The sequence below is a fragment of the Mesoplodon mirus genome (genome assembly GCF_964341445.2).
Source record: "Mesoplodon mirus genome assembly, chromosome: 2".
In the NCBI taxonomy this organism is placed as follows: Eukaryota; Metazoa; Chordata; class Mammalia; order Artiodactyla; family Ziphiidae; genus Mesoplodon; species Mesoplodon mirus.
Genome location: NC_138977.1, coordinates 219,128,966 through 219,142,476, shown reverse-complemented (window position 1 = coordinate 219,142,476; position 13,511 = coordinate 219,128,966). Strand labels below are relative to the sequence as shown.

General features: G+C 50.9%; 1 protein-coding gene across 1 annotated transcript in view; it reads left to right on the top strand.

The window, feature by feature from the left end:
* The window catches only part of RGS10 (regulator of G protein signaling 10), a 38,314-nt gene extending 27,702 nt beyond the window's left edge, over positions 1-10,612 (top strand). The window contains exon 6 of the mRNA XM_082609216.1: positions 10,262-10,612. Coding sequence (XP_082465342.1) covers positions 10,262-10,408 — 147 coding nt within the window. The 3' untranslated portion in view covers positions 10,409-10,612. The remainder of the gene's footprint in view (positions 1-10,261) is intronic.
* The last annotated feature ends 2,899 nt before the right edge of the window (positions 10,613-13,511 follow it).

Here is a 13,511-nt window from a genome sequence, read left to right as displayed (position 1 = left end):
AAGAATGTGTTAGGGGTTTTAATAAGAATTTCATCATAAATGATATATTTTTTAAAAAATTATTTATTTATTTGTTTATTTATTTATTTGGCTGCGCCGGGTCTTAGTTGAGGCACGTGGGATCTGCATTGCAGCATGCGGGACCTTTAATTGCGGCCTGAGGGATCTAGTTCCCTGACCAGGGATCGAACCCGGGCCCCCTGCTTTGGGAGCGTGGAGTCTTAAAGCTGGACCATCAGGGAAGTCCCCATAAATGATATCTTAAGAAAAGTTGGGGGGCTTAAAACTTTGTTACCTGGAAAATTCATAGTTAGAGAGACTGTTCTCTGATTTAATCCTGCTCTGCCAACGTGGTCCAGTTGTGTGCCCGGCACGTGTAGGTAAAGCCAGGAGAGGTGAGGGTAGTACTGGGGGCATCTCCCTGGAACTTTAGCCTACAGTCAAAGGCTGCTGTTGGACAATTTTAAGTTGTGGGAAGCAGGAAGGAGGAGGTGATCTTACAAAGAGCTGATTTCTTCAATGAATCGCACTTCACTGCAGTGACTTTTTATCTTAAAAACTCCCCTGGGAGGTCTAGTTCAGTTCTGGTTGGTTTGCTGGTGCGTGAACTTGTTTTTTCTTTCATTCCTTTATGCTATAAATATTGATGCAGGGCCTCCTATGTACCAGGGACTGTGCTAGGAACTGGGTGCGCAGTGAGGAAATCAGCACCTGTCTACCCAAGAGGACAGACAGAGATAAATGCTAAGAAGGAGATACAACAGATGACGGGTTAAGAGTGACCGAGAGGGACCTATTTTGGGTCTAGTGGTCAGGGAGGACTCCTTGAAGAGATGCCTGAGATCTGAGTGGCAAGGGGGAGCTGGGTGAGAAGACTTGGGGGCAGGACCTTCCAGGGAGAGCCAATGGCAGTTGCAAAGGCCCTGGGGCAGGAATCCACTGCGTCTGTGCCTGCAGTGGAGTGAGGGAGGGAGATGAAGAAGCTAAGCTGGGAGGGACTGGCTGGGGTTAGGCCCTGAGGCCATGGAAACCAGTTTAATTTCAACGGTGACTATTTATAGAATGTGCCGGCTGGGCTCATAAGGTTTGGTTCTCTTGCAAGCCAGGCACCTTGGCTCTGATCCCCAGCTCCGGCTGTGCCCGTCCCTCATCAGCCAGTCAAGAGAATGCAGATGACTCGGTGCAGAGCCATCTCTGTTACTAGAAACTCAGCTGCGAACCCGCAGTCTCCTGACCATGGCTCACTGTTTGTACCCTGATGACCTAACCCCCTGCCCCCTCCCTTACCCCTCCCTGCCCATCACTTCCTGGACACCGAGCTCAGATTTACTGTCATTGTCACTGTATGTTAAGTTAGGCTGGAGGGGGAGGTGGGAGCTCATGTTCCAGGACTGCCTCCATCTGACCCCTGGTGGGTCCTGTTTCCTGGTGTGGCTTCTGTGGCCTCATCGGTAATGTGGGGGCTTTCGGCAAACACGGCTACCTCTCCAAGCAGCAAAGCAGTCCACAAGCCTTCAACGCCCCATTTAGTTAATTAATTAGTTAATTAATTAACTTATTTATTTATTTATTTTTGGCTGCGTTGGGTCTTCGTTGCTGTGCACAGGCTTTCTCTAGTTGCGGTGAGCGGGGGCTACTCTTCGTTGTGGTACGTGGGCTTCTCATTGCGGTGGCTTCTCTTGTTGGGGAGCACGGGTTTCAGTAGTTGTGGCTCGCAGGCTCTAGAGCGCAGGCTCAGTAGTTGTGGCGCACGGGGTTAGTTGCTCCGTGGCATGTGGGAACTTCCTGGACCAGGGCTCGAACCCATGTCCCCTGCACTGGCAGGCGGATTCTTAACCACTGCGCCACCAGGGAAGTCCCAATGCCCCATTTTAAAGAGTTGCTCCCTGATGGCCACAACGTTGTTTCCATAGAGCCGACTTTTCTTTGACTTTAGAATTTAGCAGCTTTGAAACTTTGGCTAAGATGCCATCCCTCCCAGAGCCTCAGTTTCCTCATTTGTGAAATGCAGGTTATGATAAGGCAGTTTTGAGGATGAAATGCACTCATGTCTGTGAAACACTGACTTGGTGCAGCACCTGGCGTGCGGCCAGCCCTCCACAGGTGTTAACTGTGCATGTCCTTTAAATTGTCTTAATGCAGTAGTTCTTAACTGGGGGTGATTTTGCCCCTCGTGGGACATGGGGCAGTGTCTGCAGACATTCTCGGTTGTCATGATCGGAGGGGGGGTGGCGCTCCTGGCACCTAATGGGCAGAGGCCAGGTTGCTGTCAAAACACCCTGCAATGCACAGGACAGCCCTGAGCCCCCCCCCCACGACCCCCTACACACACACATATCTGGTCCAAAATGTCAGTGGTGCCCAGGTGGAGAAACCCTGGCTTAACATAACTTTCAGAAATGTAGCAGAATCCATGTGCCTTACCCTCGCTAGGTCCCCACCTTTCAAAAAAGCACCAAATAATGTCTGTCAGTTTTCTACACTTCAGTGAATTCTGGGAAAACATTAAGGCGGAACCTCTTCACAGTTTACACCGTGCTTTTGTGTGTGCATCTTATCTGACTATCAAGTAGTCTTGGGGAAGGTGGAACCTGGCACCTCACTTTACGGGAGAAAGTTTCCTTGAGGGGAAGGTGACCTGAATGGCCTGAGGTCCCAGAGCTGGAAGAGGGGAAACGGGGCAAGAACCCAGCGCTTCTGGTTCAGCCGGACTCTTCCTGCCACACTGAGGCCCATGTTCCACGGGAAGCAGTGGTGTTTTTTCTTACTGTTCTTCTGGTCTGTGCCACCATCTTCCTTTCCTGGGCGCTGGTACAGCGGCATGGTCTTTGGCGATTAAAGACCAACCAACACTCTTAGCTTCTTCTCCTTTCCCACCTTCGCCTCCCTTGCTCAGTTGTGCTCTCCTGTGCCTCCAGCCCTGGCTGATTCTAGAATATTCCCATCAGTCACTAAGTAAGGCACTGAGAGTCACCCACGACATGAAGGGATCAAATTAGTCACAGCAACCTAACATGTACAAGAAATGACAATGCCGGTCTGTTCTGGCCCTGTCAGCTTGGTGGCCTGGACACATGTGTCCTGCTCAGCTACATGGCTAGAACTCCAGGGAGGAAGGCCAACACAGGAACCCGCTAAGCCAGCACTAGCCACGAGCACATCCTGTTACTGCCTTGCTCAGAATTCTGGACAAGTTAATTTTTTAAATTATTTTTAATTGTTAAATTACTACATGCATTGTTAAGATGAAGAGAAGAAAATTCACATAATCCAGGAGGAGATGAAATGAAAAGCTAAAATCCCCCAGTTCCTGCCTCTTCCCTCGCACTTTCTGCCTTATGTTGTGTATCCTTCCAGACCCTTCCCCGAAGGTCTGAAAACGGAACACTTTGAAATCTGCTCAGTGACTTGAGGTTGTGCCATATGAAAGATTTAAAACAGAATTCTGCTCCTGCAAGTTTCTGGGCGCCAATTCACACACCTTTCTTGCTCTGAAGCCTCTGGTTTGAATTCCACAGCGTAGAATGATGGGTTCCCTGGAATAGCAGGGAGATTGGAGAAGAGGGAAGGGTCAAGGTCATTGCTCGCTCGGACCATGAAAGAGAAGCCTGCAGGTTTGAGGGGGGCAGAGGTACTCATTCTTCTTCCATAAATCTTAGGGACCCCAGTGCCTACACTTACTGCAGACTTTGCGTGTTGCCAGGATGCCCTCACCCAGGCTTCAGGGTTGGTGCTAAGTCTGGTCTGGGGAGGGCAGAGTGGAGGTGGTTTTCTCCACTGAAAAGGAAGTCCTCAACCTCTGCTGTTTAAAAAAAATCAAAAGACTTCAGTGAGATGTCAGCACTCCCAGCCACATCCTTGACAGCGAAAGGAACCATGCCCCAGGCCCCTTTTTAGCAGTGTCGTTTCTTTGAATTTCCCCAGAACCCAAGAAATGAGAGGCGCTTCCTTTGTAGACCTCAGTAAGAAGGGTTGGGCCAGCTGGTGAGGACCCAGGGGTGGGGGGGGAGGGGCTGCCACGCCTACCGGGGTTGTCTAGGAGCCCACTCCCTCCCCGAGCCCCTCGCTTCTCCAAGTCTGCCTGCAGTGGGAACTGGAGCTGGACTTACTGGGCACCTCGGTCTTGGTGCCAGCTGCCTTTTGCTCTCAACGGTCAAGCCCAGTCCAGAGAATGACATGTTCCATCGGGCAAAGCCAGAAAGAGCGGTCCGTGGGTTTTCATTCAAGTGGAAGGAGCCTTGGATCCTGGCCTTTGCCGTGGCCCTCAGGCTTCTGAGGGTGGGGAGGGAAGGACAGCATTGGAAATACTTTTTTTTTTTTTTTTTTTTTTTTTACAACTTTAAAATGGAGTTTAGGGGAAGAAGAGGGAGTGGGGGACGAGTGCCAGAGAGCGTTGAACTTTCTCCCTGATGGCCAAAGGCGAAAATAAAACGCCTTCACCCCACGTAGAAAGCATGTCATTTCAGCTTTGGATCTGAGTCTTAAGGACTCCAGGAACAAGTGGACAAATCACCCCCCCCCGCCACCCCCCCGGCAGTGACACAGCACCTAACCCGTGGGTGTGCGAGGGGATTGCTCGCCGGGCGGGGGCCCTGTCTCTGTCCGTGTTCGGGCTCTTTCTGGATTTCTGCTGTCACCCTGGCACGGCGTCCACCTCGGTGGGGGGCCTGTCCAGGAAGCAGGAGCACTGTCCAGGTGACAGAACCTTCTGTGTGGCCTTCCCTGGTGCTTTGGGACAAGGGCTGACCTGAGCTTTATCTTCTTGCTTGCTCTCTGCCAGCTGCCCTCAGGTCTTCTCCCCTATCCCCTGGGGGGAGCGCACCCCATCCCCCCATCCCCAGAGGGGGAGGTGATCTTCCATCAGGGGTGGGGACGTCCCCATCTGTGCCTGGCCCCGGCAGCCTCTGCGGCGCCCCGCTGATCCTTGCCTGAGGGCTGGAGGTGGAGGCTGGTTTTCTTCACTCTTTGTGTCTGTCCGTGTGGTGTGAAAGCATGTCTGAGGTCTAGGTGTGCAGTGGCATTCTAGAACTGCAATTCATGGACAGTTATGTGTTCTTTCAGTCCTTTTCATGTAGGAACTAAACCAGGTTCTTGAAGCAAATATGAAATCCCATTAATAAAATGTTCTGTTGCAGTAAAGGATTCATGTTTTTTCCTCCTGGTACCCAGTTGAAATAACATGGTGGAGGGCTTTGAAGAGGAGGTCGGATGCATGTTTAGTTTAGGGCTTTAATGGCCTTGTCCCCTAAGACGGGTTAAAAGATTTATTAGGCTTGAAATGCACTTGATCGAGACAGGGATGAAACCTTCACGGAGGGGCCCTCAAGGCTGGTTAAGTTTCTCATTGTCTGTATGGATGAATATGCGTCTGTGAGGGAGTCCTTTTCTGGATCAGCAGACTCGGAATAGTCTCAAATTGAAGCACCATGTGGATATTTTCCTTTGCAGAAAGGGGAACGCTAATCAGTCGCGCGGTCTGGGATCTGGGGAGGGCGGGGCGTCTTGTATAACGACTTTGAGTTGGGGAGACCTGGCAGGAAGACCCCCTTCTCTGTTTTCACTTCGAGTCCCACCGCCAGCAGCCTGAGGGTTGGCTCCCAAGGTCACGACATTAAGCAATTTACAGTCCTGGCGTCCAGCCCCCAGATGTGGGGCTGCTGAAACCTGAAACCTGCTGGGCCACAGCTGTGATGGCAAAAAAAAAAAAAAAAAAGGTAGGGAATGCAACTTAGCTGCCAACTTGAGTTTTCTGCTCCGCAGGCTGCCTGTCTCCCCGAAGGGGTGTTGCTCGGCTGCCTGCAGGCCCGCCCCCTGCCCACCTGGGTCTCCACCTTCTTCTTTCGCTTCCCTGCACACAACTAGAGGCGCATGGTCAGGGGATGATCACAGTCCAGCCCCGGTGAGGCCAGTCCTCCCCATCAGAGTCCTGGTTTTGTGGAACCTTCTGGAACCCCTAGGGCCATCTCATTTTCTGTGCTCAAGCAGGAGTGAGGTGAAATCAGTAATGTGACTGTGTTCATTTCCAAGGGCTGTCGTAATAGATTATTGTAAACTGAGTGGCTTAAAACAACAGACATTTTTTTCTCTCACAGCTCAGGAGGCCAGAAGCCTGAAACTGAGGTGTCAGCAGGGCTGTGCTCCTTCTAAAGGCTGGAGGGAAGACTCTTTCCTGGCCTCTTCCAGCTGCTGGTGGCCCCTGGCAGTCCTTGGTGTTCCTTGGCTTGTGGCTGCATGACTCCAGTCTCTGCCTCTGCCTTCACGTGGCCTTCCTCTCTCCGTGTGTCTCTCTGTGTGTTCTCTCCTTTTCTTATGACAACTCTCCTTGGATTTAGGCCCACCCTAAGTCCAGGATGATGTCGTCTTGAGATCCTCCGCTAACCCTATTCCCAAAGAAAGTCACATTCTGAAGTTCCAGGTGGACCTACATTTGGGGGGGCGCACCATTCAGCCTACTATACTGACCTTTGGGGATGTTTATTTCCCACTTAGGCACACAAACACTCGTTAAAGGACATATTTGGGATCATTATTTTTAGTTTACGTGCATTTTAAAAATTCTGTGTTCAGCCGCTTAACACTCACGTACATTTTTCCATGTTAAACTCCTATGCAATCTTCATTTTTAACGACGGCCTCTTGCTCTGCCGTATGAGTGGCAGGATAGCCTGGAGGTTAGGAGTGTGGGCTCGAGAGCCGGATGGCCAGAGTTTGCATCCTGCATCCTTTTTACATTCTCTTTTACTCACTGTTATGGGCTGAATTGTGTCTCCCCTCAAATTCATGTGTCAGACTCCTAAGCCCCAGTACCTCAGGATGTGACTGTGTTGGGAGATGGGGGTCTCTAAAGAGGTGACTAACGTTAAATGAGGTCCTTGGGGTGGGCCCTACTCCAGCCTGACCAGTGTCTTTATAAGGAGTGGAGATTAGGACATAGACACACACAGAGCAGAGACCGGGTGACCCTGGGGAAGATGGCCACCTACAAGCCAGGAGAAACCAGCGCTGCCATCACCTTGGTCTTGGACTTCCAGCCTCCAGGACTCTGAGGAAAGAAATTTTTGATTTTCAAGCCACCCAGTCCTTAGTACTTGTCATGGCAGCTGAGCTGACAATATACCAGCCACTGGGGCAAAACACCAGATCTCCAAGTCCTCCGTCCTTCCCCTGTGTGCCTGGGGTCCTCAGGTTCGGTGAGGATTAGAGAGGGTGCTGCACGCACTGCCTGGCGTGTGGTTTGAAGGTGCTCTTAGTGGTGCTGGTACCACCCTGAATTGTTTTGCCAGCCCTCTGTCATTGCTCGGTGGGTGGAGTCTATTCATCCACTGGGTGAATGTTTGTTGGACCTCCGTCATGGCCATTTGCCCCGTGATGAAGAAGGCTGTGGTCAGCAGCTGGGTACCTGGTCTTTGGCCACTTTCTTTCTTTTCTTTTCTCTTCTTTTTTAAATTTATCAATCACTTTGTTTTTTAAACTTTTATTTATTTTTATTTTTGGCTGTGTTGGGTCTTCTTTGCAGCGTGGGCTTTCTCTAGTTGCGGCGATCAGGGGCTACTCTTTGTTGCGGTGCATGGGTTTCTCATTGCGGTGGTTTCTCTTGTTGTGGAGCATGGGCTCTAGGCGCGCGGGCTTCAGTCGCTGTGGCAACGCGATCTCAGTAGCTGTGGCTCGCAGGCTCAGTAGTTGTGGCGCACGGGCTTAGTTGCTCCGCGGCATGTGGGATCTTCCCGGACCAGGGCTCGAACCCGTGTCCCTTGCATTGGCAGGCGGATTCTTAACCACTGCACCACCAGGGAAGTCCTGGCCACTTTCTTGAAAGAGATTTTTAGGACATTCTCTATCCTCTAAGCCATCTTCACTGGGCACCAACCACGAGGGGCCCTGGGATGGGAGCTGCCTATTGCCATGAGCTCCTAGGCCAGTGCCCAGGAGACCCTTTGCCGGTGGCAGTGAAGACCCCGTGCAGAGATACCAGGCAGGTCACAGCCCCAGAAAATGAGACTCTTGGAATCAGCATCCCTTTTCTTCTTCAAATCTGTCCCAGTCTGATGGCTGCAGCCGCCACCCCCTGACTCGGCGGCACCAGGAGCTGCACCTGGAAGCAGGTGAGGGCTCGTGGAGAGGGCAGCCCCAGCCTGAAGGCCTTCATGGTCATCTCACGCCCGCCCATGGCAGGGAGCAGCCCGTCTGCTCTTGTTAAATAGCTCGCAGCCCCCTCCCCTCACGCCTGCTGACGCCAGGAGTGCCAAAGGGGCAGCCGAGCCTGCGGTGTCCTGGCATCTCCTGGAGGCCGAGTGAGTCCTGCCAGCCGCTCGGCTGAAGCCACCTCCCCCCCTCCCTCCCCCACTGCCTCCGGCCTGGCCCAGGTGCCTCCAGCCCCAGCCTTTTTGCTTCTCTTCTTTGAAGAGCCACAGCAGGCAAACAGGATGTTCCACTCCCACACGTGGAGACTCAGACGAGACACTTGGGTCGAACCGCATCCTGCTGGCGGAGCTGGGTCCCACCCGCTGCGGACCTGGTCGGGATGGGGTGCGGGGCTGGGGGCCAGGAGGGGCACTCACGAGGCTGGTTTCATTAGTCACTTTTCGAGCATCGTTCCAAACTGTGAACTTGCTGGGCATCTCAGAGTTCCCTTTGGGGGCTCTTGTGCCTGGAAGGGCCGAATAATGCAGGTGGTGAGGGATGGCGACACCTGCACGAAATGATAATGGCATTCCTCATCCCCCGCCTCAACGCTGGCTATGATTCTTGTATTTTCTGGGAGGTTTTTTTTGTTGTTGCTGTTTTTAATGAATAATTTCTCCAAACCTTAGCAAATCAGTCTAGGATTACAAGATGGCCACAAAATACATGGCTGCCATGGAGAGGCACAAGGTGGGAGCTTACAGAGGCGTGGTCTTTCTGAGCAGTGAGATGAGACAGGAAGGACACCCAGGGAAGGGCAGGCAGTAGCTTAAGAGTTTAAAGAAAACCCAAACTCTGCTGAAAGCAAAATGATTTAAGCGGTTCTCCCATGGTTGAAGCCGTCTTGGGAAAATGAAGCCGTCAAGGCTGAGGTCCAGCTCTCCCAGCCCTCAGGTAGATGTTCTGAGTCCCTGGACACCATCAGACATTTCATTTACAAAGTAGTTTGTGTGCCTGTTGAGAGAGGACAGATTTAAAAGACGTTTTACCGCCCACCTGAGAACCCTGCCTGGCAGTGAGGAACATTCTAGATGCCTCTGGAACTTTCCACTTGTTGAGCCCATTGGTAGTGCAATAAGTGAAGGCACCAGGGTGCGCAGGGCGGATTTTCGGTCTGCAGAATGCCCTGAAAGTTCGGTTGAAAGGTCTGAGAGGGATGGAGAGAGATGTCTTGAAAGAGACTGTATCCCTCGACCACCAGAAAGCACTTCCCTTTTGCTTCTCCTCTTCCCACCCCTTTGCAGGGCAAAGGAGGAGGGTGGTGGCAAAAGATGGGGTGGGAGGAGAGGGGATGCTGGGAAGAGGGACCGTGGCTGAGAAGAGAGGGGACAACTCTCTGAGGACTTGGGGTGAGGCAGGTGGCAGCCCTCTAAGCTGTCAGGGTTTCTCCCCTTGCATCTGATGAGCATACCTTGGAATAATTTCTTTCCCAGAGGTGCACTCCTGGAACCGTGTGAGTAAGCAGGTGTTTGCATTCCGCAGCTGACCACTATTTTCTTTAATTAAGGCCTGTTCCCGAAGCCTCTGCTCGCCAGGACTACCGTTTCACTTCCCTGACCTGCATTGAATAAGCCCCATTTTGTTTCTGGGCATAATAATAGGTGTGTTTGAGATCTTGGATGCCAGACTTCCGAGGGTCTTAGCAATATTGACATTGTCTGATATGACAGTGACAGTGGCCTTTACACTGTCGTCTCTACAGAAATGGTTTCTCTTCTGCTATCTCAAGTTCCTGGAGCAATACATCCCTGTATTATCTACCCAAATAAAGTGGAAATTCTTAAAGGACCTCTTGATACAAGGGTATAACTCAGTGCTGTGCGAACCTATACTTCCGTGGAAGAGACAGATAGGTTTGCTTCGTGTGACTCTCTAAGCTCTTATATTCCATTGAGATAATTTCATAATGACCCAAAACATCCAGGAAATCCAGCTTGTCTAGCACACGACTTAATTAACTTTCTTTGTGCGTTTGGCATGTATTTTCCTCAGCACATGATAGGTATTTAATAAATATTTGATTGGATGATTCATAGCCTGATTAGCCTCACCCTTCAGATTTTCTTCCTTTTCCCCTTAGATCTTCAACCTTATGAAGTATGACAGCTACAGCCGCTTCTTAAAGTCTGACCTGTTCTTAAAATACAAGCAAACTGAGGAAGAGGACGAAGATCCACCCGATGCCCAGACTGCAGCTAAAAGAGCTTCGAGAATTTATAATACATGAGCCCTCAAGACACTGGCAGGACTGGCAGCTTTCAGAAGTGAAGGAACTCACTCTCAGGACCATGCAGGGTTCATAACCTCTTTGTTATCTGCAAGGACTGAAATGTGCAAAACCCTTCCATGGAATATGTGTATTTTATTACCTGCTTGACCAGTAAGTTTTGCATGATGGCTAATCTTACATAAAAAGACAAATAGCTTTGAAGTTTTAGTTCTCACACACACACAAAGGGGGAATAGTCCTTAAAACACTGGACAGTCTTGAGTATTTTACAGCTTGATTAAACTTCATGGGAGGCCACCAGGTGAACTTACAACCACCTCTTACCTCTGAAGTCTTTGCCCTGCTTCTGTGGGTGGGTCACATGCGTCCACTTGGTGAATCAGCTCAAGAATGAATTGATCTGACAAACTCAGGTCACTGGGGGTTTGTCTGTCAGGTACCTCTCAGGTTAAATACTTCTAGAGAGTAAGTTCAGTGCTGGAAAAAGAAAATTCATCACAGCCTCTAAAGATATGGGGAGCTGCGTGTGGGTATCATCAGAGGGCTCTTATTTCTCGCGCGTGGGTTTGTCCTGGTTTGGCCCATAATCCGTGACATTTCATGCAACAAAGATAAATAGTTCATTTTGACAGAAACAAGATCTCAACCAGGAAGAAAGACAAATGGGAGACTGTTCAGGGTCCCCATGGTGATGCAAGGTGGTGCTGAATGGGATGGTGGCACCGGCCCGTGCTGATGATGGAGTTGGGGGGATGTTCCCTTCTCTTGCAGCCCATTTGGTGAAACCCTTTCTTCTTGATGCCTACCCCTTGCTAGACTTGTTAACTCTGGGCTTGAGACTTCAACCAGAGGAAGGAAATGCTGTCTTTGGAAGTCCCCTCTTGGGTGAAGAGGCTGTGAGTGAAATCCTGCTGGGCCCAGGTACCCCCCGCAGAGCCCAAGGTCAGGCACAGTCCCCTTCTGCTCATTGTTCCTGCATCTGCTGCTGCCAGACCTTCTCCAGCACGTTTGCCAAACCTTAAGCTCCTGTTTGTACAAACAAAGCAACCAGACTCTTACTTGAGAGCCTTCCAAGTCAGACGTTCCCATTTGCAAAATTCCCTGCTGGTGAGCATGACTGTATGATTTATCAATCATACCGGGACACTTGAGAGAGAAGGGGAGTGAGCTTAATCATCATGCCGGGATAATAGGCCTCAGCTGGTTCTGTTCTCGGTGAAACCAGTTTGCACAGTCACCCTGCTGACCACCCTCTCCTAGGGCGACCACTTGGGCAGGTCCCCGGATTCTCATTGTCCATTCGCTGTGGTCGAATGCCCCCTGCCCTTCCATCTTGGACCTGGGGAAGGGATGGTCTTAGGAAGCCATTCACTGCTGCCAACCAAACCACCCAACTGAGCATTCATCAGAAACAGCAAATGCTTGATCCCCCCGACAGGGGTTTTCTGCCTCCGCCAGGTCATCCCCGACATGCCTTCTCTCTGCCTGGGATGAAATAGTAATCCTGAGAATGACACCCAAGGGCCCTGTCATCTGGGAAATTCAGTCCATCTTCAAGCAGAGCAGATTGATGCACTTGAAAGAGTAAGGAATAAAAACAACGTGGGTTCTCTAGCTCAACTTGCAGTTTACTAGCCAGAAAAGTGCAGGGATGCAGACCCACACCCCCACTGCACTGTCGCAGATGCAGGATAATTTCAAGGTGCCAGGGAACTGAGCGAGCTGCTTGGTGCTCTCTTTTGAGAGCCTGTGCTGGGCGGGCCCCAGAGACTGCAGGTGGGCTGGGAACCCTCTTTCTGGCTTTTACCCTTTTACCCCTGGGTTCAGAGGCCCTTTGAGGTGGTGAGCTCTTCATAAGCACATAAAGGAAACAGCCAGAGTTAGCTGGAGGACTGTCTGCCAGAAGAAAGCCTCTGGCTTAGGAGCTGCCTGAAAAGCTGAATGCGGGTGGGAGGGTGAGCTGTTTATGTTCAGCCGTGGCTTACTTCTCACAGCACTTCCCCCAGCTTGCTCTGGCCAGGCTGCCTGCATCCCTGCCAATCGCGGACCTGAGGCAGGTACAGAATTCAGCTTCCTAAAGCCATTGCAGAAGTGAGACAGAAGTGTAGGGAATCTGTGTAGCCAGACCGATGCTTCTACCCAGCTTTTCACTCTCACCCTTTGTCTGTCCATCCGTCCATTTATTGATTAATATTTAAATTGTGTCTGCAATGTGCCAGGGATTGTGTTAGGTGCCAAGGTTCAATGGGAGTAGTATAACAGCCATGACGATTCATGCTCCAGTTCACAGGTGTTCTAAAACATAGGTTTTATTATTATTCAGGTACGGTGAGCCCAGCAGATCAGGAGACGACTATCATTGAAAGGATAGTTTCTAAGAGAAAGGAGCAGGTCACACCATGCAGGGCCACATGGGGAATCACCAGGGTCGGTCAGAAGGTGGAGAGAGTGAGGGAAACGTAGACAAAAGCCTTTATTGTGGTTTCCTTGGAAAAGGCAGGGCAAAGGGTAGGTTTGGCTAGTTTGTATCATTTCCGTGGGCTCTGGGGCTTAGGGACTATCCCTAACTGGTACCTGGGCCTGAGTCATTAGGGCAGGTGGCCCAGAGTGTGAGAGCCCCATAAAGAAGGGACCTGGGGATGTGAGCTCTGCATCTGTCAGTTGTTTTCTGTCTCTAAGAATCAGCTAGCATTGAGAGGAGAAGTCCCTGAGTGCCAGCCAGGACCCAGAGGTCAAAGCATCAGAGTAAAACACGCTTATGACAACAGTCTGCAGGGTCTCAAACTCTCAACCCACAGGCCATAGATGTTGTGTTTGATGGGGCTCGTGTCTGAAAGCTTTCAGTGCAATTGCCTTGGGCAGAGCGCAAATGTAATCTCCAGTTGGCTACAGGCCCCATCATTCCCTATTGCCTTCTAACAGACCATTCACATTTTACATTTTCTGCTGGCTCTACAGTTTGTGCCCCGATCTCCATCTCTTGTATGCAGAGAGCACGGCCTTGGTGACATTTTCCTCTGTGACTTTTCAGTCATTAATGATACCTCCAGATCCACTCTGCTGACCCGCCCAGCTTTCTCAGAGTCAGTTGCGGTTCACA